This window comes from Triturus cristatus, chromosome 6 (assembly GCF_964204655.1).
Source record: "Triturus cristatus chromosome 6, aTriCri1.1, whole genome shotgun sequence".
NCBI classification, from domain to species: domain Eukaryota; kingdom Metazoa; phylum Chordata; class Amphibia; order Caudata; family Salamandridae; genus Triturus; species Triturus cristatus.
Genome location: NC_140589.1, coordinates 59,077,771 through 59,102,183, shown reverse-complemented (window position 1 = coordinate 59,102,183; position 24,413 = coordinate 59,077,771). Strand labels below are relative to the sequence as shown.

The 24,413-nt window shown below is 49.0% G+C and overlaps 1 protein-coding gene across 1 annotated transcript in view; it reads left to right on the top strand.

Annotated features, from left to right (window-relative positions):
- The window catches only part of DNAH8 (dynein axonemal heavy chain 8), a 13,985,216-nt gene that overhangs the window by 5,285,633 nt on the left and 8,675,170 nt on the right, over positions 1-24,413 (top strand). The window contains exon 34 of the mRNA XM_085610239.1: positions 22,748-22,885. Coding sequence (XP_085466365.1) covers positions 22,748-22,885 — 138 coding nt within the window. The remainder of the gene's footprint in view (positions 1-22,747; positions 22,886-24,413) is intronic.

Sequence of the window (24,413 nt, the reverse complement as noted above, 5' to 3'; positions counted from 1 at the left end):
CCTGTGGGCTAGGTAACTTGGGTATTTCGGTGCTCACAAGGGTAGTGACTATCCTAGGGTCTAGTTTCCGAGTCTCGACTCTCTAGCTGCTTCAGAGGTGTCCTTAAACTGTTAATTTCTAACAACTACTATTTCTATCGACTTTTACGCATTACGCGTGAGTGTTTCCACTCTGCACCTGAATCCCGTGGGCCTCCCACTTCCTAACTGTTGCTAGTGTAGTGTAGCCCCAGCGATTCCCTAGGCCTAGGCCTATCCTATTTCTGTGACAGTGGTCCTTATACCACTTCTTTAGTATATGGTTTGCGTGGCCCCTAGGGCCTAACTGTATTACTTACCTGTGTGACTTAATGTATGCTTAAATAAGACTGTGTTGTACTTACCTCTAATCTCATAAAGAGTGCTGAGGGTTTGACTAGAATAAATACACTTTATTTTATATATATATCTGTTGTGGTGTCCTTTCATTTGGTATTCAAGGGATTATATATGGTATCACAGCTGGCTTCACATGCCATTCAGAGTTTAGCCTAAGACTGCTCTTGTCCATGCTACCACTAGGATAGCTGGTCTATAAGGTTGACTTTACAACCAATCACCATAAGGGTTGTTTGGACTGATATAAGGTATACACTAGAACTAGTGACATCATACATCAGGCCAACTTCTCACATTGGTGAGCAGCGGTTGGGATCTGAGCTTGCTGTTGTAATACCATTGTAATCTTGAGATACTAAATTGAAAGATCACACAGATATTGTTTAGGTACATATAACATAGATTATAATACTTAAGTCCTACTGGACTTAGTGGTTGTAGGTTGAAGGGAGTAACACACCCTGACTACAACTACCAGAGAGGTTTAGTAGAAACAACTAGTGTAGGTAGGTGCACACACCACACCCTCACTAGATCATGTCTCTGGGAGGAGATCAAGTGGATGCTCTCTCAGGAGGGGCAGGTCTGAAGAAGACCCCCTCTAGATATGATACCCTAACTTTTCAGGAGATGAGACAATTGTGTACCTCCAGAAAGTTAAAACAGGGTGCAAACCCTACCCTCCTTCAGTTAGTACAGCTCCTAGAGGAGTGTGATGCTTTGAGGGCCTTACAGGCCAGTACCCTAGGTACAAAGGAGGGTCTACCCACCACAGATGAGTCAGATGGGACTTCAGATGAAGAGATAGACAGCCAGGGCCAAGTAGGAAGACTTAGCCAGGCTAACCTAAGCTTACATGGGAGTTTGCATGGGGTCCCCCATACAGACCCCCAAGTGGGCTTACACAGAGAAGCAGGAGGGACAGGTCCCCTTCAAGGGAATCCATCCACTCCCATGTCTCTAGCATCTCTAATGCTTCCTCTCACAGGGGAATGACTTCCCCTGCGAGAAAGGAGCATGAAGCCAGAATGAGTGAAGCTAATCTGAGGATTCAGAGGGATGAACTTGCCCTTGCCAAGGAGAAGCTTGCTCTGGCTAGAGAGCAAAAGTTAAGTGGGTCAGAACCCACTGGTGGCAGCAATATCCCTAAGGATAGAGACAGGCACTATGATAATAGAAACCTGAGCAAGATTGTCCCTCCCTACAAGTGTGGGGATGACATCCACATATGGATAACTGCTTTGGAGAGAGCTTGCAAAGTACAGCAGGTACCCCAAAGTCAGTGGGCAGCTATCTTGTGGCTCTCCTTCTCTGAGAAAGGTAGAGACAAGCTCCTCACAGTTAGTGATGAGGATGCAGATAATTACACTGTCCTGAAGAGTGCTCTAATTGATGGGTTTGGCCTAACCACTGAACAATACAGGTTGTTGTTCAGGGATACCCAGAAGACACAGACTCAGGACTGGACTGACTTTGTAGATTGTGCCACTAAGGCTCTGGAAGGCTGGCTAGTGGGAAGTAAGGTTAAGGACTATACAGGATTGTATAATTTGATCATGAGAGAGCAAATCCTTAACAACTGTCAAAACCAGCTACTGCATCAACACCTGATTGATTCTGATCTGACTTCTCCCCAAGAATTGGGAAAGAAGGCAGATAGATGGGTCAGGACTAGAGTTAAGCAGAAAAACCAGAACCAGGGCGGTGATCAGAAAAAGGCAGACCAGAAGGGTAATGATCAGAAACAAAAAGACCAGAAGTCTTCACCAGGCCCCCAAAAGGCTCAGGGGAAGGGTGATCCCAAAAAGGATAAAAAGAAAGATGGCCAAAAGAAACCATGGTGCAACTATTGTAAGTCCAACTCACATTGGTTTAGTGAGTGCACCAAAAAGGATAAGCCCCCAGCCACCATTGCCCCTAAGGCAACTGTACCCCCTAGTCCAGCTGTAAGTGGTGGTTCCCAGCAAAAGGGTGTAGTAGGGTTAACCCTGGGAACTGAGGAGGATTCTGGTCTAGTCAGAATACCTACTCAGGCTGTTCTGATCTGTGATGGGGACTTAGCTTTGTCCTCTACTGTAGGCCCCAGTAACCTGGGCAAGTACAGACAGACTCCTTTTATCAACCAAAGAATGTCTCAGGCCTACAGGGACACTGGGGCTAGTGTCACAATGGTGACACCTGCCTTTGTGGACCCTGGACAGATCATACTAGGTGAGAATTACCTAGTGACCAACGCTAGCAATGCCACTACCTCCTATAGTGTGGCTATTGTTAACTTCTCCTTGGGAGGGGTAACTGGCCTCAAGAAAGTTGTTGTTAGTTCAGACCTTCCTGTAGAGTGTTTACTGGGCAATGATCTTGAAACTTCAGTTTGGTCTGAAGTGGAGTATAGGACCCATGCAGAAATGTTGGGGATAGATGCACATGTCCTTGCTGTGACCAGGTCACAGGCCAAAAAGTGCACCACTGAACAAGTGCTGGATCCTGAAACTATGGACCAGTCACAACCCAAGAGAAAGAGCAGTAGGGTTAAGGCTGTGCCTTCCCCCCTGCCTCAGGTGGTGGATCAGCCCTCCCAGGAGGATGATTCTGAGAGCCCTGAAGGAACTGTCCTAGAAGAACTTGAACCTCATCAGGTTGAGTTTCTTGGGACAGGGGGACCTTCAAGGGCAGATCTGAGGCAGGCTCAATTAGACTGCCCCTCTCTTGAACCCCTCAGACAGCTGGCTGCTGCTGAGGCTGCAGGGAATGCTCAAGGTACCCATAGAGTGTATTGGGATGAAGGGCTACTGTATTCAGAGGCTAGAGACCCCAAGCCTGGTGCATCCAGGAGGTTGGTCATACCACTGAAGTTCAGAGGCTTCCTTCTTACCTTGGCCCATGATATTCCCCTTGCAGGACACTTAGGCCAGAACAAGACTTGGGACAGGCTTGTCCCTCACTTTCACTGGCCCCATATGTCAGAAGATACCAAGGAGTTTTGTCGCTCCTGTGTCACCTGCCAAGCCAGTGGCAAATCAGGTGGCACCACAAAGGCCCCCCTCATACCACTACCTGTGGTGGGGGTTCCCTTTGAAAGAGTGGGCATAGATATTGTAGGACCAATGGACCCACAAAAAGCATCTGGGCACAGATTCATACTGGTGATAGTGGACCATGCCACCAGGTATCCAGAAGCTATTCCCCTGAGGACCACAACAGCTCCTGTTGTGGCAAGGGCCCTGCTTGGAGTATTCTCCAGAGTGGGCTTTCCAAAGGAGGTCATTTCTGACAGAGGTGCCAACTTCATGTCAGGATACTTGACTGCAACGTGGAAGGAGTGTGGTGTGAACTACAAGTTCACCACACCCTATCACCCACAGTGCAATGGGCTTGTTGAGAGATTCAACAAGACCCTAAAGGGAATGATAAAAGGTTTACCAGACAAGCTTAGGCGAAGATGGGACATCCTTTTACCCTGCCTTCTGTTTGCTTACAGAGAGGTCCCACAAAAGGGGGTTGGCTACAGCCCTTTTGAGCTTTTGTTTGGGCATCCTGTAAGAGGACCCCTATGTTTAGTGAGGGAAGGATGGGAGAGACCTCTCAGACAACCCAAACTTGACATAGTGGATTATGTACTTGGACCCGCTCCAGGATGGCAGAGTATATGAAGAAGGCTTCTAAAACCTTGAGGCAAGCCAAGAACTCCAAAAAGCTTGGCATGACCAAAAGGCTGTGCTGACTGTTTACCAGCCAGGGCAGAAAGTGTGGGTGTTGGAGCCAGTGGCCCCAGCAGCACTCCAAGAAAAATGGTCTGGACCCCACACTATTGTTGAGAAAAAGGGAGAAGTCACCTACTTGGTGGACCTTGGGACTCCCAGAAGCCCCCAGAGGGTGCTTCATGTCAACAGATTGAAGGCATATGTTGACAGGGCAGACATGGGCTTACTCATGGCTACAGATGAGGGGCAGGAGGAAGAGAGTGACCCTCTCCCAGACCTGTTGACTCAGAACCCTGATGATGGCTCAGTTGAGGGTGTGGTCTTTTCTGACAGCCTCACTGTCCATCAGCAACAGGACTGCAGACAGGTTCTGCAATCCTACAGACATATGTTCTCTCTGACCCCAAGTCAGACTAACTGGTGCACCCATGAGGTGGACACTGGTGACAGTCTGCCTGTGAAGAGTAAAATCTACAGGCAACCTGACCATGTCAGGGACTGCATAAAAGTTGAGGTACAAAAGATGTTGGAGCTGGGAGTCATTGAACCTTCAGAGAGCCCTTGGGCTAGTCCTGTAGTCCTTGTGCCAAAACCTCACACCCAAGATGGTAAGAGAGAGATGAGGTTTTGCGTGGATTACAGAGGTCTCAATGCTGTCACTAGGACAGATGCCCACCCAATACCGAGGGCAGATGAGCTCATTGACAGACTGGCAGCTGCTAAGGTTTTGAGCACATTTGACCTGACAGCAGGCTACTGGCAAATCAGACTAGCTGAGAATGCAAAGGCCAAAACTGCTTTCTCGACCCCAGGAGGACATTATCAATTTGTGGTAATGCCCTTTGGTTTGAAGAATGCACCTGCCACTTTCCAAAGGTTGGTGAATCAAGTCCTTACTGGGTTGGATGATTAGTGTGCAGCTTATCTTGATGATATTGCTGTCTTTAGCTCCACCTGGGAGGATCACCTGGTCCACCTGAGGAATGTTTTAGAGGCCCTGCAAAAGGCAGGCCTCACTCTCAAGGCCACTAAGTGCCAGATAGGGCAGAGCAAGGTTGTATACCTGGGCCACCTAGTTGGTGGGGGTCAGGTTCAACCACTGGAGAGCAAGATCCAGACCATAAAGGACTGGACTCCTCCAACTACCCAGACTCAGGTCAGAGCTTTCTTGGGCCTGACTGGGTACTACAGAAAGTTTGTTAAGAACTATGGGTCCATTGTGACACCACTTAATGACTTGACCTCCAAGAAGATGCCAAAGAAAGTTCAGTGGACAGTAAGCTGTCAAAAAGCATTTGATGACCTGAAGCAGGCCATGTGCAGTGCACCTATTCTGAAAAGTCCAGACTACTCCAAAGAGTTCATTGTCCAGACAGATGCTTCTGAGTTAGGTGTGGGAGCTGTTCTTTCACAACTGAATGTAGATGGTCAAGACCAGCCCATTGCTTTTATAAGTAGAAGGCTGACCCCTAGAGAGAAACGTTGGTCAGCTATTGAGAGGGAGGCCTTTGCTGTGGTTTGGGCCCTGAAGAAGCTGAGGCCATACTTGTTTGGCACTCACTTCAAGATTCAGACTTCAGACAGACCATAAGCCCCTCTTGTGGCTAAATCAGATGAAGTGTGAAAATCCCAAACTTCTTAGGTGGTCCATTTCCTTACAGGGGATGGACTTCACAGTGGAACATAGACCTGGGACTGACCATGCCAATGCAGATGGACTCTCCAGATATTTCCACTTAGAACATGAAGACTCAACTGGTCAAGGTTAGTTTAATGTCCCTAAGTTTGGGGGGGGTTGTGTAGGAAAGTACGGTCTGCTTTCTATGTTCACCCCCACTTTTTGCTTTTGCTTTACTGGTTTTCGACTTAGATGTGGCTGTGGGCCTGCTGATCAGACCCACAGCCCTGCTGTTCTCTCTCTAAATTGATACTATGTACTTTAGGTGCATAACCCATTTGGATAGGATCACCTTATTGGCCCTGTACAGTGTACCTTAGGTACCCAGGGCATAGGTGTATCCTAGGCCTACCAGGGGCTTCAGCATGTATTATGCCACCCCTGGCCTGGCCTTCCATTATGACACAACTGGCTGATCACTCAGCTGGGGCAAGGTTGTGTAATCACTCCTTGCTTAGGTGTAGTATTCCTACACCTAACTTACATATAGACACATGTGTACCTATCAGCCACTCCTATGGCAGGCCTTAACAATCCTGGAGGCAGAGTGCTTGGTAACAGGTGAGATGGTGCTCTAGCATGAGCTGAGCCTGTCTGCAGCTTTCGGAACCATGTCCTTATAGCTGTTCTATGATATAGCCTACCATATACTCTTAAAGTGCCTTATAATCTTAAACGGTTATGGTAACTATGGTTTGGCTTTATCAAAACATGTCGTGTAAGGTGTCTAACACTTTGGAATAATACCCCCATCCCATTTCTGGGGATGAGGATATTATCCATCCCTTCTAGAGGGAGAAGACATGTTGTAACCTACTTACCCGTTTAAAGTTAACCAGAGCCCCAGCATCACAAAATGGATGCTGCTGCCACAGACACGAGTCTGACCTCCTGCTGCTGGGAGTGATCCCGGCAAGGGAGGCTTGGACAATAGGTTTCCTGCCTTGGGAGGTGCGAGCACCACCCCAGACAGGCCTTAGTGTATTGGGGCAGGGAGGGATGAAAAGAATGAGACATGCCTGGGGCACACAAGGTGTCCCGTGCATAGTCCAGTTCAAACCGGTGCTGGGGCACTCCAGCCCCAGTCCTGGCGCGAAACTGGACAAAGGGAAGGGGGTGTAACCACCCCCCTCCCAGGTCCCACCCATAAGGCGTGACCTAGCAGGTAACCCAGCCCCCCAGATTAGTATAAGAGTGGTAGCTGGGCCCCAGGAGATTAGATTATCCTGAACCTGCAACTTGAACAGAAACTCTGGACCTTCGACATTCGACGAAAGAAGAAGACTGAAGAATCTCCCTTGTGGCCAAGGAGTGGCTACCCTGTGCAAACAGGCACCATCAAGAGACTACCCTTTGCTTTGCTGAAGTTCTACGAGGGACCGACGGCAGAGCCTGACCAGAGCCTTGACTTCCAGACTTCTCCGACCCTGATCCACATCCACAGCCGAGCTGAGATCCGTGGAGGCGACGAGAGACGTGGGACCGGCTACCTGGGAAAAGTGGCTAGTATCTTCCAGCGCAGCTTCTGAGGCACCCTCGAAGTTGTGCACCGGGGATTGAGAAGCCCCAACCCCAAGCACCATCTGCACCGAAGATCAGCCCCCCACACTCCACGAGTCCTGCGTGGGCCCCTTCTGCATTTTCCTGCTTGCTGCGTCTGTCCGGTTGCTTGCCCGTTGGCCAGTGGCCTTTGTGACGATGCCTCCAGAAATCTTCACTGCTGGTTTGGCTCCTCCAGACTGGCTCCTCCAGAAGCAAGTCCTCCGTTCTTCGTGGGTTCCGCTTGCTAAGGCTTGGTGAGTCCTAGTTCAACTTGTACGCCGCCGACAGAAAGAGCTTTCGTGGGACAGCTCGCCTCCTGGTCCTGGTCGTCCTCGACGTTTCCTGGTCCCCGTGGCTGCAGCGACAAGCTTCACCTTCACCTGCAATCTTCACGACATCGCCTGGTTCCTTCCTGGTTCCACGTGGTCACTGGCTAGTGACCTTGACTCTGTCCCTTCTGCTTGCAGGTCTCCTCTCTTCTCGATCCCAGCCTTGGGATCCACCGGACACTCTTCACTGACTGCCTGTCAGCATCTTTCCTTCAGGCATCCATAGAAGTCCACGACGAAACCCGACGCAAGTTCACACCTATGCACCCGCAGCCTGTGGGCTAGGTAACTTGGGTATTTCGGTGCTCACAAGGGTAGTGACTATCCTAGGGTCTAGTTTCCGAGTCTCGACTCTCTAGCTGCTTTAGAAGTGTCCTTAAACTGTTAATTTCTAACAACTATTTCTATCGACTTTTACGCATTACGCGTGAGTGTTTCCACTCTGCACCTGAATCCCGTGGGCCTCCCACTTCCTAACTGTTGCTAGTGTAGTGTAGCCCCAGCGATTCCCTAGGCCTAGGCGTATCCTATTTCCGTGACAGTGGTCCTTATACCACTTCTTTAGTATATGGTTTGCGTGGCCCCTAGGGCCTAATTGTATTACTTACCTGTGTGACTTAATGTATGCTTAAATAAGACTGTGTTGTACTTACCTCTAATCTCATAAAGAGTGCTGAGGGTTTGACTAGAATAAATACACTTTATTTTATATATATATCTGTTGTGGTGTCCTTTCATTTGGTATTCAAGGGATTATATATGGTATCACAGCTGGCTTCACATGCCATTCAGAGTTTAGCCTAAGACTGCTCTTGTCCATGCTACCACTAGGATAGCTGGTCTATAAGGTTGACTTTACAACCAATCACCATAAGGGTTGTTTGGACTGATATAAGATGTACACTAGAACTAGTGACATCATACATCAGGCCAACTTCTCACAACTCTTTTCTCCACGGGATCAAGTGGAGACTTCGTAGGTGTTGACTGATGTGTTCGTGTCGTGGGATGCCGAGGACGAGTCTGGCGGCAGAGTTCTGTATTGTCTGGAGTTTGCGGATTAGGAACTTGTTGATGCCGGCGTAGAGTGCGTTTCTGTAGTCCAGTCTGCTGGTGATGAGTGCGTGGGTGAGTGTCTTCCTTGACCCAGGGGAATCCGAGGCGGTCGGCCACCAGGTGCTGTCCCATGCAGAAGGGGTGGTACCGTGGACGAGGACTTCTGTCTTCTTGGCGTTGAGCTTCAGGCAGCTGTTGGTCATCCAGACTGCAACATCTTTCATTCCTTTCTGGAAGTTGAGTTTGGCAGTGGTGGGGTCTTTGATGAGGGAGAGGATGAGCTGGGTGTTGTCGGCGTAGGATACGATGTTGAGGCTGTGCTGTCGGACGATGGCTGCGAGGGGGGCTATGTAGATGTTGAAGAGGGTGGGGCTCAGGGATGAACCCTTTGGGACTCCGCAGGTGATTTTTCTGGGGTCGGAGAGGAAGGGTGGGAGTCTGATCCTTTTGGCTTCTTCTAGTTGAGGAACGATCGGATCCAGTACAGGGCTGTTCCTTGTATGCCTGCGTCGTGTAGTCTGGTGACTAGTGTGCAGTGGGAGATGGTGTTGAAGGCCGCTGATAGGTCGAGTAGGATGAGGTCTGCGGAGCGGCCTTGTTCCAGGAGGGTGTGGATGTCGTCTGTGGCGGCGAGTATGGCGGTCTCTGTGCTGTGGTTGCTTCTGAATCCGGATTGGGGCAGGTCGAGGATGGCGTTCTCTTCAATGAATCGTGTCAGTTTCCTGTTGACTGTTTTCTCTGCAACTTTGGCTGCGAAGGGGCGGAGCGAGATGGGCCGATTGTTCTTGCGGTCGGTGGGGTCAGCTGTCGGCTTCTTGAGCAGAGGTCTGACTTCTGCGCACTTCCAGTCGCCTGGGAAGGTGCCTGTTTTGAAGGTGGTGTTGATGGTGCATTGTAGTTTGGGTGCGATGGCAGCTGCGGCTCCGTGGTAGATGTGAGGAGGGCAGGGGTCGGTGGGGGCCCCTGAGTGGATACTTTTCATGGTCGAGGCGGTGTCTTCGGCCGTGATCAGTGTCCAGTTGGAGATGGTGGGTTGACTGGTGTTTCTGGGGGGCGGGAGGCCATCTGTGGCACCTGGTGGATGGTCGATGAAGTTGTCGTAGAGGTGTTTGATCTTGAGATGGAAATAGGTTCCAAGCTTGTTGCAGAGGTCTTGGGATGGGGTGATGTCTGTGGCTTCGCTGCGTGGTTTAGTGAATTCTTGAATGACACTGAAAAGTTCCTTGGAGTTGGCCAGGATTTTGTTGTGGATGAAGTTCTTCTTGGTGGCTCTGATCTGGTTGTGGTAGTCCGTCATGGCGTCCTTGTAGGTGGTGTGGTTTTTGGTTGTCTTGGTGTTTCTCCAGTTCTTCTCCAGTCGCATGCAGGTGCGTCTGGCTTCTGGGAGAGCGGTGGTGAACCAGGAGGCTTTCCTGGGGCGCTGTCTGTCGGGGTTGCATAGCGGGGCGAGTCCGTCTGCGCAGTCGGAGATCCAGGTGTGGAGTTCTCTGGCTGCATCGTTTGCGTCGGGTGCCCAGGTGTGGTTGTCTCGGGTGAGGGTGGAGTTAAGTTGCTAATCGGTAATCTTGCTCCAGTTCCTTCGTGGTGGGCGTGGGACTGGTTTGGGTGCCTTGGGTTTGTTGATGGCGAAGTGTACGCAGTGGTGGTTGGTCCAATGGCGACTGTGTTGTGTGGCTGAATTTGATGCCGTTTCCTGCCGCGAAGATGGGGTCGAGGGTGTGTCCTTCTCTGTGGGTTGGTGTGTTGGCGAGTTGTTTAAGTCCGATGCTGGTGAGGTTGACACGAAGGACAGTGGAGTTGGGGTCACTGGGGTTGTCGAGGTGAAAGTTCAGGTCTCCAATGAGTATGTAGTTTGTTGAGGCGATGGCGTGGGGTGCAAAGAAGTCGTGATGGTGGCGGTGAAGGGTGTTCGGGGACCGGGGGTCTGTAGACGAGGGTTTGTCGGAGTGTGGCTGTGGATCTGGAAGTGCATGTTTCGCTGGAGGTGGTGAGGCGGAGGGTGCTCTTGTGGGCGATGGCGAGGCCCCCTCCTGGGTGGTTGGGGCGGGCTTTTCTCTGGATCTTGTATCCGTCTGGGATGGCTGTGCTGATGTCGGGGGCAGAGGATGCGTTGGTCCATGTCTCTGTGAAGAAGGCGATGTCGGGTGATAGAGAGTTGAGTCGGTTCCAGATTTCCATGGCGTGTCTGTGTACAGAGCGTACATTCAGGAGGATGCATTTTAGGGTGTCGCCGGTGCTGGCATTGGTGGTGTTGCAGGCCGGAGTGGCGGTGAGGGTCTGGCAGCAGAGAAGGCAGGAGAACTGGCCGTGGGTCGTGTTTGTGTTAAGTCTTCCAGGGTTGACTGTGAGGAGGGTGGTGGTGTCGCAGCAATGTGTTGTCTGAGGTCCAGGATTCCTGGCGCCGGCCGCGGTCGGGTCGCGTACTGGCGCAGACGGGCTTGCCTTTGACGAGGTTTTGGCACGCCGGCGGCGCGCCTGCTGCGCTCGTCCGCTTTGCGACCGCACAGTGGACGCCATTAAGTAGGGGAGGTGGGAGACAGGAGAGGCTGGGAGGTGGGAGCGGGGGAATTCCGGGGGGAGGGAATTACAGGGGAGAGGGGCCGCAGGGGCAGCAGTGACGAAAGGCGAAAGGAACAGGCAGGCATGAGAAAATAAAAACAGTGGTGGAATTAGAGCAAGACACAGATGGGCACAAGAAGGATAAGTATAAGTATAAAAGAAGCTTATAAAGCGCTCGAGTACCAGAGGGTATCTTGGTGCTGTAGTGTGAAGGAAGAGTCAGCAGGAAACAAATTATTGTTGGGCCTGGAATAAGCGATATTTCACCAGTTTTATAAAGAGGACATAGCTTGGTTGAAGTCGCATCGCCACTGACAAGTGATTCCATAATCTGGCTGCACAGGTGCCAAAAGAGCGACCGCCCCATCTCGCTAGTTTAAATCTGGAAGTACAGACAAGGCCCAGGTTGGCCGACCGCAAAACACGGGACGGGATGTAGAGTCTGAACCTGTCACTCCAATAGTTGGCGCCACCCCCAAAACGGGCCCGGTGAACCAAACAGAGTGCCTTAAACTCGATTCTCTGTTGGACCGGAAGCCAGTGAAGAGATTTCCAGCCCGTAGAGGTGGGGCAGCCCCTGGGCAGGTTCAGAATTACCCAGACCGCGGCATTCTGCAAGGATTGGATTTTTCCAACCTGGAACTTGTCCATCCCCAAAAACATGGCGTTACAGTAATCTAGTCTGGACATGAATAAGGCAGCCATCACAGGTTTCTGAAGCGCCAGAGGGATGTATGGGAAAATTTTCCGAAGAGTTTTTAACAAAAGGAAACATGATGAAGTTAGGCTGTTGACCTGGGCTGACATGTCCAATTTATCGTCAAAGATCACCCCCAAGTTCCTCACCTTATTGACCGTGAGGGGACATTGCCCAGCCTCCGAAGGCCACCAGAGGGTATTCCAGATTGAAGGACCTTTCCCGAACTCCAGCACTTCAGTCTTTTCAGTATTGATTTTTAAAAAACTCGAGCGCATCCATTCCATCACATCAACAAGACAGGCATGGAATTTGGCCGCTATTTGGTCAGGGTGATCCACAACTGATATCGCTAACTGTGAATCATCCGCATAGGACACCAACATAAAACCATGTTTCCTGACCAGACTGGCCAGCGGTCTGACATAGATGGTGAAAAGGGTCGGAAAAAGAGCCGAACCTTGTGGAACGCCACATGGTAGAGCGAAATTGGCCGAGTGTAGGCCGGCCCATTGTAAACTTTGTCTTCGATGATCCAGAAAGGACGAAAGAAGGGCCAGGGCCCCTTCCACAATCCCAACCTCCCTCAGACGCTGCATCAGCACCGCATGATTCACGGTATCGAACGCAGCGGACAGGTCCAGGAGGACGAGAATAGCTGTCCCCCCCCTCATCCACTGTAGCTCGAATACCCTCGGCCGCGGTTATAAGAGCCGATTCTGTGGAGTGTTTGGGTCGGAAGCCATGCTGAGACCTGTCCAGCAAGGCATTCTTATCCAGATACTCCATCAAGCTCCGGTTTATAGCCTTCTCGGTGACTTTAGCCACCAGAGGGAGGCCAGAGATGGGACGATAGTTTTTAAATTCAGAGGGGTCCAGAGAGGCCTTTTTAAGAAGGGGTTTAACACTCGCCGTTTTCCAGGTGGCTGGATAGGGTCCAGCTGCTAGTACCTGATTAATCAGAACCGTGAGACTAGGTGTGATCCTATCCGCCACCAAATGCAAAATATGGGGGGGCAGGGGTCTGAAACGGCACCAGACTTTATGGAGCCTAGCAAAGTCAGGATAGAGGGTCAAAAGTTGACAAACTGCAGGTAGGTATCTCCTGTAGGGAAGGCGAGGTTTTAGGTGCCACTGAATTTAACAGTTCATCATAGATAGTGGCTACCTTGTTCTGAAAAAAGACAGCCAGCTGATCACAAAATGACTGATCCGGGCTGAACCGATTGGTCTGCTGGGGATTCGCCAGAAAGGACACAGTTTTAAAAAGTTCTTTAGTAGAATTCCCAGCCTCCGAAATTTTCCGAGAAAAATAGTCCTTCTTGGATTTTCGGATCGATGCTTATAGCTATGCAAGGCCTGATTATAAGCTTGCTTACAGACCCCATCGTAGTCCACTCTCCAGAGCCGTTCCCACCATCTACATTCAAACTTGAGAAGTTTAAGCTCCGGACCATACCAAGGGGCACCAGGTGGGCGTCTGTTCCGGGTGGCTAACTGGAGGGGGGCAACCTGATTGACTGCATCCGTGATCCAATCGGTGAACTGGGAGACAGCCGTCTCATTATTAATATCAAGGGTGGAAGGGGAGTTACCCAGCTGCTTGGTAAGGGATGAGTATGTAACCTTATTCCATCTCCTAAACATAATCGTGCTGGATCTTTGGGGACCACCTATTGCCCTTGTCTTTACCTCTACCCTGAAAAACACGGCACAGTGATCGGTCCATGGGAGGGATTCCACCCTAAGATATAGTAAGTCTGGGTGGCTAGAGAACAAGCCGTCTAGAGTATGGCCCCCAGTATGAGTCGGGGCTGAGACTAGTTGTTGTAGTCCATATGCCTCCAGGCTATCCAATAGTCTGGTGGTGTCCGAATTATTCTCGGCCTCCAGATGGAAATTAAAATCCCCAAGGATCGTATAGGCCTCAAACTCAGTGCAGGACTCTAGATAAATTTGAAGAGCCTCCAAAAACGCGGCCCTAGGTCCGGGTGGTCTGTAAACCAGTAGACCATGAGAGACATTTGTGTCTTTTAGGTAAATACTAAATTGCACTGCTTCTGCGTGCAAATTTTCAACGGCCCTAATCTGGACCTTCATGATAGCTAAACCCCACCTCTACCATCCTTTCTGTCCAGACAGTGTAGCGCATAACCCGGGGGCAAGGCGATATTCCAGTCTGGGCACGAGGCCGCATTAGTCCAGGTTTCCGTGATGAAGGCCAAATCAGGAGAATGAGCGGTTAGGAACAATTCAAGTTCAAATTTGTGTTTGGTCACGGAACGTGAATTAAGGAGGATCCCTGCCAAGTGATTCACTGGGTTTCCCGGTAGTTCCGGAATTGAAATTCGCCTCTGCGTATCACAGGGACCGACTTGAGGCCTGACCCCTACCCTCTCACTGTACCTAATCCTGCAGGAAGGAGTAGCTGTCCCTGCCCCTTTATTACTGGCCTCCCTGACAACAGAGTAACAACAACCAGGGCACGAATACCTGTGTATATTGTCTTGCCAGGAGACGGGGGTGCAATGAGTAGAGTTCACCACCTGAAAATCCAACAACATCGTCCGTGTGTAACATAAGTGGTGCGTGGCGGCAGGGGGCCTTGCTCCTGGTGCGTTCCTGGCGCGGACGGGCGCAGACGGTCTTGCCTTTGGTGCGCCGCCGGCGCGCTCGCGCCAGCGTGCGTCATATGGGCAGCAAAGAGACTAGCGCTAGACCGCTATCCTCTACCGGAAGGAAGGGGGCGGGCCCGCTCGCACGGACGGGTGCCGCACACCAGGGGAGTGGAGCCGGGAGAAATGCTCCTCGCAACTGGGGAGTGAAGATAGGTAAGTTAAAACCAAGGATTCTAAAATCAAAGTAGCACCACGCTTTAAACACGTTTAAAATTAAAATAAAGACGAGATGCCACCACAGTAGTAAATTTTTTAAAAATTTCAGACAGCTATTCAAGCATTTAGAGTATGCACTATCGCAGCCCGTGCCCCACTCTAACCGTTCTCCGCTGCTCACAACACACGTTGCGTGCTCGCGCCAGCGTGCGTTATATGGGCAGCAAAGAGACTAGCGCTAGACCGCTAACCTCTACCGGAAGGAAGGGGGCGGACCCCCTCGCACGGACGGGCGCCTCACACCAGGGGAGTGGAGCCGGGAGAAATGCTCCTCGCAACTGGGGAGTGAAGATAGGTAAGTTAAAACCAAGGATTCAAAAATCAAAGTAGCACCACGTTTAAAACACGTTTAAAATTAAAATAAAGACGAGATGCCACCACAGTAGTAAAAATGTTTAAAATATTCAGACAGCTATTCAAGCATTTAGAGTATGCACTATGGCAGCCCGTGCCCCACTCTAACCGTTCTCCGCTGCTCACAACACACGCTGCGCGCTTGCGCCAGAGTGCGTTATATGGGCAGCAAAGAGACTAGCGCTAGACCGCTAACCTCTACCGGAAGAAAGGGGGCGGGCCCGCTCGCACAGACGGGCGCCGCACACCAGGGGAGTGGAGCCAGGAGAAATGCTCCTCGCAACTGGGGAGTGAAGATAGCTAACTTAAAACCAAGGATTCTAAAATCAAAGTACCACCACGTTTAACACACGTTTAAAATTAAAATAAAGACGAGATGCCACCACAGTAGTAAAAATGTTTAAAATATTCAGACAGCTATTCAAGCATTTAGAGTATGCTCTATCGCAGCCCGTGCCCCACTCTAACCGTTCTCCGCTGTTTTTAACTGTGGCACAACAGGGAAAAATTAAGAAAAAAAACGGCTCAGAAAGGTTACGGTGGTTGCAGGCAGTCTGGTCCTAGTTGGAGCGGGCAGCAGGCGCAGGAGTGGACAGCAACCTCGAACCTCCCAAGGAGAAGGTCGGGGTCAGGAGGCAAGAGACGGCACAGCAGAGCTGCGGGGAGAGAGTGGACCTAGACTGAGTCAAACTCCAAACAGATGGAAAAACCACCATCAGAGGCACCCTCATCTGCAGACCACCCAGACCACGCCCCAGCTTCTGCACCATCATCCCTGACTTGATCGCCCCTCTAACCATTGTAGACAAGTGCCACTTTTTGGCATGGTCTGCCCCACTTTTTGATCACTTGTACTGATTTTGTTGTGCTTGGTTCCTGCTAGCCAGGCCCCAGTGCTAGTGCTCTTTACCTAAAAAACAAGCCAAATGTTCAATTGTAACCAAATCGTCATGGACTTTAGCACCCATGAAAGCCCCTAATAAATAGTACCCTTGGTACCCAGGGCATGGGTACTAAAGAGGGTCCCTAAGAGCTGCAGTATGCATTATTCCACCCTCAGGGACCCACACACAAACTGCATGCAGACTGCCAGTGCAGGATACGTAAAATGGTGCAAGCCATTCCGACAACATGACATGGCACACTCACTGTGTGCCATCACCATGTACACTGCATATACTATATGTAAGTCACCCCTACAGCAGGCCTTAGAGCCCCAAGACAGTGCACATCATATTTCATGTGAGGAACCACCTGCATGAGTAGATGTCTCCCTGCAATCCTAGTTCCATTCCTAGACATTGCCAGTGATCAGGAAGCCATCTTAAAGGGCATGTACTGGACACTGGTCATTATTAGTTACCCATCTACATGACGGCATAACTGAAAGTAATGGTGTTTGGTATCAAACACCTCATCATAATAAATCTGATGTCAGTATCAGATTTATGAAGACATGCACCCGGAGGGCACCTTAAAGGTTTCCCCTGTAACCCTGCTAGTCTTTTAGTGAGTTAGCTGACTCCTATCTTCCAGTCTACCACCACACACCAGTTTCTGAACACCTGCAAGGTAGAGCCAGAGTTCTCAGAGGTCAGGAACAATGCCTGCTCGGCAGAAAGTGTTCTCGCCTCTTCCAGCAGAATTGCTAGCGATTCAGCATGTCAGGGCCATAGGCTTCAAAGCCTCTGCCGCTTTTGACATGTGACCCAGGCTTCCCCTAGACCTGGGGAATGCCACATCCTGCCGTGGGGCCAATTTGGCACCAGAGCAAGCAGGAAATTAGATAGTCAGGAGGCGTGTTTCACTCCCAGGCTAGTCACCCCTGAAGTGAACAGTAAAAAAAGGGTCTCACCATCTTAATTTTTGGTTAAACAGAGACTTCTGGCTCAGGGTATTCCCACTCCCCCCAGGAAATGGTCATATAGGGGGTGTAGTCAAACTGGTGGTAGGTAGCCTTTTGGCTACTACAATACACTTCTCATACAACACCCCTAAATTAAGTGGTATGGGGTCCCCCGACACCAGAGAGATGGAGTTGACAACCCAGGAACAAATGAAGGACAAGTAGGAGACAGTACAGGAGGTAGTACAGTGAGAACCAATGACCTGCACAGAAGCTGGCTCCTAACCCTGTCTTGCTGCTTGCTTCTTAACCATTGCAAAGACCTGACTTGTCCTGCTTCTGTGCATCCACCCCAGTACTTGGAGGACTGTTCAGCACTTCGACAACCATCTTACATCTACCTCAGGGTGGAGGAACCATCCCCCAGCATCTGCAAACCCGACATCATCTGCTTGGTCCAGCGTGTTGATGGCCATCAGGCTCACCGAGGAAGTAACACTTCAGGAGGATGTTTATGTGGCTCTAGCAGGCCAGCCCTGTCTCTCTGCCAGATTTTGAGATGTTAGACCTTCCAGGAGTCCCCCTGCACCAATACTCTGAGTACTAGGGTAATTGCAACAGCCAAGGCTTGATCTTCATCCAGCCCGGACACCACTGTCTTGAAAGCCTTTTTGCATGGCTAGGGGCTTGAAGACCGATGAGACCCATGTCTCGAGTGGCCCTGCTGTTGTGTTTTTCCCTCCTCTGCAGATCTACCAACAACCTTGAGACCCTCAATGCGCAAGTGGCCAGCCAGCCAAGCTCCACTTCACCTGAGTCTCCCAACCCGGGTTCACTACTCCTGACTGTGTACCTTTGGACTAAGGGTCCCCATGACCTGACCCCCCTACCCCCTTCCCCCTCTGGGTTCAGTCCGATTTATCCCCAAGTCCCCATTCCAGCCTCTTTATTTCAGGTCTCCTTTACTCTACCGGTGTAGAGCCGAGGCTACTATCCTGACTATCACCTCTGAACCCAGACGCACCAGGGCAGGTAAAAGGAAACTGCTGGTGGTATTTTGGACCTTGTCCCACTAGCACCTTAAGTCCCAAAGGGCACCACTGAAATCTGACTGCAAGTACCTTTTTGCTATATGTGCTTTTACCCCCATATGTTAACATTGTAGCATTTGAGGCTTATGCATCTAAACCGTTACTCAAGTTATTTCGCTGTTTATTTCTAAAATTGATACCTCTGAATGTACTAAAGTAATTTTAAAGATTTTGGTGTTTAAATTCATACAAAAATCTTTATTTTATTAAATTGGTCTTGGATTTCTTACTGAGCGTGTGCATCATTTATTGACGGGGGGCCCGATTCACAGAATTAACTTAAGACAAAATCCTAAACTTACTACCATTTTGGTATTCACAGAAGGCACTTACTCATTTTGGTATTCACAGAAGGCACTTACTCAACAATGAGTAAGTGCCTTCTGTGAATACCAAAATGAGTAAGTGCCTTCTGTGAATACCAAAATGAGTAAGTGCCTTCTGTTTATACCAAAATGGTTGTAAGTTTAGGATTTTGTCTTAAGTTAGTTCTGTGAATCGGGTCCAGGGCGTGTACAACAAATGATTAACACTCCCTTCTGATAAGCCTAAGGTGCTCCATCACACTACCACTAATAGAGCACTTGGTATTATAAAATGAGCCCTGTAAACCAAATAATGGTCTCCTGGACTTTTTGCATGGTGTGCCTTTACGTTGGCATCACTACATAAAAATCCAGCTTTCTAAATTTGGTGGATCAGCAGTGGGATACAAGACTTACATTTGGTCAATAGGTGATACTGCTAAGAAATCCCAAATGACACTTGTCTCAACATATTTTTACATTTGACGATTTGGCTTTTATTTGCAGTATTGTCACTGCTTTTTCTGGTATCCGTCTATGAGTTCAAGACGTTATTTCTGGACGGCCTGTACAGCTTTTCAGCCGTTTATTTGTCCTTATTTTGTACATCTGGCCAGCTGTTTCTGCATTTCTTTTTGAGTTCTCTGTTTACGAGCGTGTCTCAAGAGGTGTCCCTCGCTTTTTATAGGGATGTGCCATACCCTATGTGGGGTATTCGTTGGCTATTGTATTGCTGCTCTTCCTTGCACAGGAAGTTTCGAAGGCTCCCGCGGAGTCTTCTAAGGGTAGTTATCTTCTGTCCCTCTGGGACTCTTCCTACTGTTATAGGATGTCCCCTCTGGTGAGACTCACAGGTTTGGTGTGGCTCTGTCCTGGGGCTTATGCGTTGTCATCTACGGTTTGTCCGTAGCTCTCTTGCCTATGTGGATGCAAACTTCCCCACAGTGTTGTTGGGTTTCTGCCATGCCTGGCTCTCTCTGGCGTGTTCTTTCAGCTTTTTGCTGTGCTCTTTTGGCCTACGCTGCCTGTCTTAGACGTAAGCAAGTGTCACCTGAGGCATGTTGTTCTGTTCCACTCCGGAACAGTTTCTTCCATGTTCTGTGTGGACTCGACATGTGAGTATACACTGGGTATGTTCGCTGTCACAGGGTGCCTGCAGTATACCTTGCGCCCCTGTCTTGGCTTCGTTCTATTCTGGTGGTATTGTCTACTCTTCAATCCCTAGTGTGGGTCACTGCTTACATCTTCTTTCATGGCTCTGACCCTGTCTGGTTTTTGCCTATGGGCAGTGGAGTTTCCGCCAGCTACGTCACTGCTGCGCGTTGCCTTGTCCCTCTGCTCATTGTCATGCAGGGGTTAAGGTACTTCTGCTCCTGACCTCTGCTGCTGTTTATGGCTCACTGTGGCCTAGTGGTTACGGTATATGACTCCTACTCCACGGGCTATGTGCTAAAATCCAAGTGTTTCACTGATTGTGGGTTCCCAATCACAGATATAGGCAATCTTGCTTTCTTTGATACATGCTTACAGTGCGAGTATTCTTCTTCCAGATACTCATTGTCATTATACAGTCTCTGTATATGACTTTATATACATTTTTCAGGCAAATCTATGTTTGCCTCTTTCTCACTCATTCCTCGTGAGTGTAGTGGTCAGTGTCCCCGCCTTTCACGCGAGAGACCAGTGTCACTTCCCTGACAGAGGGGATGCTGTCGCTTTTTAAGTGTCTTGACATTGTTATGTCCTGTTATGCTTCACACCGGTGCCTTTGGTGCCTCTTGTGCGGTCTCCTCTTACCTAGGGCATACTCTACAAGATCCCCCTTGTTTTTCATTTTTCACAATTTTTTCATATATACTTCTACGTCTATATGTATGTATGTCATGAGGCATACACACCGCGAGAGAGCACGCCTACTAGGTTTTTCTTTGCCCTAGTGTCTGGGGTTTTTGCCCCAGATTCCTTTTCTTTCTCTCTCTCTCTCTCTCTCTCTCTCTCTCTCATGGGAGCAAGGCCTCTGTGTGTTCCTGGCTTCTGCTGGTTTCCCTTCGCCATTGTACCTCTGGGTATGTATGGTTGGCTAGTTGACTACCTGGTGATGCGCCCGTCTCTCTTTGTCGACGCATGCGTGCTGTTGACATTATAATTCATTGGGCTTTTGCATCTGTGTGTTATAGTTCTCACGGTACACACTGTTTCCTTATGTGGATCCAGTCATCCACAGACACTTATCTCCTGGTAGTCATGGTTCTGTGTATCTCTGCATGGTGACATCTGTCCCCTCACATATCATTTTTTGGCATCCACTGTGGTGCATGTTCAGTTTGTATGTTCTGACGCTGTCATACTGTTTTGTTCCTTCTCTAGGACTTTGTCTCTTGCAGATCCATGGAATCCGGTACTCCGTTTAACTTCTTTTTGCCGACGTTTATGGCATGTCTTCCATTTTGCACTGACCTTTCTGGTGCTGCATTTCCCTTTGTCCCTGTCTGGACAAGGGAGGTCTTGTACCGTCCTCTGACGGATTATGGTGACTTTACCTCCCCTTGTTAATGCTCCCTTACAGAGCTTCATGGGTCTGGTGTCAGCCGCGCTGGCATTGCTGTCCCCACCGTGTTTTAGTCAATGTTGTTGACAGATTAGTTCTCTTTGGAACTTGGTGGGTTTCAGTCACAGACCCTCCTCCAATGGGGTATGGCTTTGGTATCTATTCTAAGTTAAGGAGTCTGCGGCTAGATGTCCCTATCAGATGAATGAGTTACTTACCTACGGTAACAATGTATCTGGTAGCCTGGACAGTCTAGCCACAGATTCCTTAACGCCCACCCATCCTCCCCGTTCTGCGAGGACCTTTTCAGGTTGGGTTTCACCCACTTGCCCGCCCTTACAGGTGGCCTTTGTCTTCCTGCGGGGTGGTCTCCTTCACCTCCCTCTGGGGCAGGATGTCTCATCTGTTTTTTATCCATTACTTCGGGGTCTTCTTGACTATGCTACAGTCAATTGGTTTGGGGGTCTATTTGACTGTGCTCCAGTCAATAGGTCATTTATAGAGTGTATGGTTGCACATTCTCTGTTGCTGAAATGTGCTCCCTTTCCATGAGTCATGTTGTTCCAGTCTTGCTGCCCTTACAGTTACATCTGGTAATTGCAGACTGTCTTGTTTTTCATGGTATTCTTTTCCAATGCCCTTTTACCTCATAGGGAGACATGGACCATCACTGCTGAAAGACTTTTTCTAGGGACAAGTACTCTGTTCTTTCCCTTCAGTCCCTTACAGTATAAAAAACTCTTTCTCTGTCATGCAGGGGGGATGTTTGTCATCATTCTCTGTTCCTTGTTATTGTTGTTTCAAAGATTTGTGATCTTTTTTGGCACACTGTTCCCACAAGCTAAAAGTTTTTGTAGTGGCTCCGCGTTGTGGCGTGGAAAAGTTTTACAGTAGAAAACTGACGTCAGCGCGCCGGGAGGGACTTATATGACTCTATTGGCTTCATATCCGTGGACGGCATAAGGACTGAGACATGTGACACCGCACCCCGGTGTGCAGAGGTACTGCTATAAATCCTCTGGATCCAGTCTGACGCCTGGGGATATTCTAAGTTAAGGAATCTGCGGCTAGACTTTGTCTCTACCAGATAAATCGTTACCGAAGGTAAGTAACTTGTTCGTTACTCATTTAATTCACTGTGCCTCATATTCTTTCTGCCATTGATCATACTTGTTTTGCTACATGGTATATTGATTCTGGGATGTATTGTTTTGAAAAAATGCTTTATTCATGCTGTCACTTGTGATTTCTTTGCCACGTTTACACATTTCATGAGAGATGTCATATATGCATATCTGTAATTTTGACATGAATAGCTTCACATAAAATGTACATGTGCTTGGGAATATTTTACATTTTATTCATTCAGTGTGCCATCGCGAAAAACTATGTTTACATGATCTTCATTAGCGAAGTCCATACTTAGCAACAAGCAAGTGAGGTACATTTCTTTTCTAGTTATACCTGTCAGTCATATCAGATTTATCATCATATTTTGTATTTAGTCTCCCTCATTCCTAACAAGAGAAATATTCAGGATGGTGGATGGTTGCAGAAATACACATCTGCTAGATATGCAATAATAGCTAGGTGCACATACTACTGCATATTGTCAGTATTGTAATCATTTGTCGCTAAATAAACATATGTTCAAATCTGCTTTATCCTCTGTAAAAGGCACTTATTCTTGATGTCCCTTTCAGTTTGTCTTTCTTATGTTCCACATACACTATTTTTTGTATTCAGCCATTATCTTGTATGTCTTTTAGGAAGGAGCTTGGATTGCTTCAGAAACTGTACAGCTTATATGATGCGGTAATGACTAACATTAGTGGATATTTCGATATGCTTTGGACAGAAGTGGATATTGAAAAGATCAATGCAGAATTGCAGGAGTTTCAAAACAGGTGCATTTTTCACATACTATTGGCTATATTTGCAACAACATGTCTCTCCGCGTGCTCCTTTTCTGATTACCGCAATGCATGCCCCACTTGCCCTTCCCCTCTTCCCCAAAACCTTTAAACATTAACTTTTTAACTGACCCAAGGCTTCATCTCATTTATATTCTAATGCCCCAATCATATAATATGCAAACCACAATACATTGACATAGCAATATACAGGCACAGATCCAATCTAGGTTTCGCAAACAATTGCTCCTTTATGGGTTTCAAGCTATGACGGGAAATTAAATATTCAGAAATTCACATGGCATCATAAAATATTATAGCAAACATATTTTTAGTGCTTGCAAAGATTAGCTCTGATCAATAGGAGGGTGGGTCACAGTTCCAGTATATATTTGGCCTCCAAATAGAGAACAGAAATGTCAACAGTGTTTAAGGCCCCCGAGCAGACTGAGTCAAATCCAGAATGTGTTCCTGGGGCCTGCTATATAGATAGTTCGCGGCCTAGAATTGTGGTAAGGAGTTGCATTTTAAAAGCCCATCTGCAGAAGATCGCGAACTCCCTGACCTCATTAATGGGAATGAGACAGGGACATTTTGAGAGTCTCTGAAAATGGCTGCAGATGGAAGGACAAAAGCCTGGGATGGGCGGCAAACCCCCATCCCTGCATTCACATTCATTGCATGCCGACATTTTCTTTTAAAATTCAGTGTAGAGGAAACACCATCAGGGAAGCATGCAGTGGTCCCGTGAACCGGTGCCTGTTTCCCCTGGGGCCAGCAATCATTATCTACATGGTGGAAGCTGTACCTCTGGGTCAACTTTCTCTCTGTAATACAGATACTGCCCCATGTCATTTGTCAATATGTGTTCAATGGTTAGCAACCACAGTTGCGGTGACAAATCAATAATAAATTCTACTTTTGGCATCTCTAAAGGGCATGGCTACCCAGCAGGCTCCCAGCGCTAGGTCGACCAGAACTAGACTCGCAGAGAAAGACTTATGCACTTAGTCAAATAGAACAGTCTTCAATTGTTTCCTGAAACTCAGCTCATCCTTTTTCAGTCTAGGGGGCCCATTAGGATGTCCGCCCGCCACCCGAGCGGTGCTGGGACCGGCCACCAGTGGTGCGGCGGTCCCGCACCTGCAATTAGGATGCCACCGTGGCGGTGGCATCCCCCACCTAGCATTGTGGCAGGCGGTGCTCACAGCACCAATGCTGGGAATGCACTGTGTGCATTGTCATGCACAAGGTGACAAGCACCGCGAGGTACCTGCCACCATGTCCATGACAATGCAGGGGGGTACCATATGTACCCCCCATGTGCACCCCTCGCCCCCACCCTGCGGGCCCGTAACAGGCCCCCGACAGCAAACCCTGCATGCCTTTTGCCGCCACGGAAAGGTACATCGCCGCCTGCATCCAAATATGGATGGCGGTGTCATGCAGACACCGCCACCATATTGAGCACCTTTTCCACCCGGTCGACTAGTCGACCGGCGGAAAACCGGCAGACGGTCTT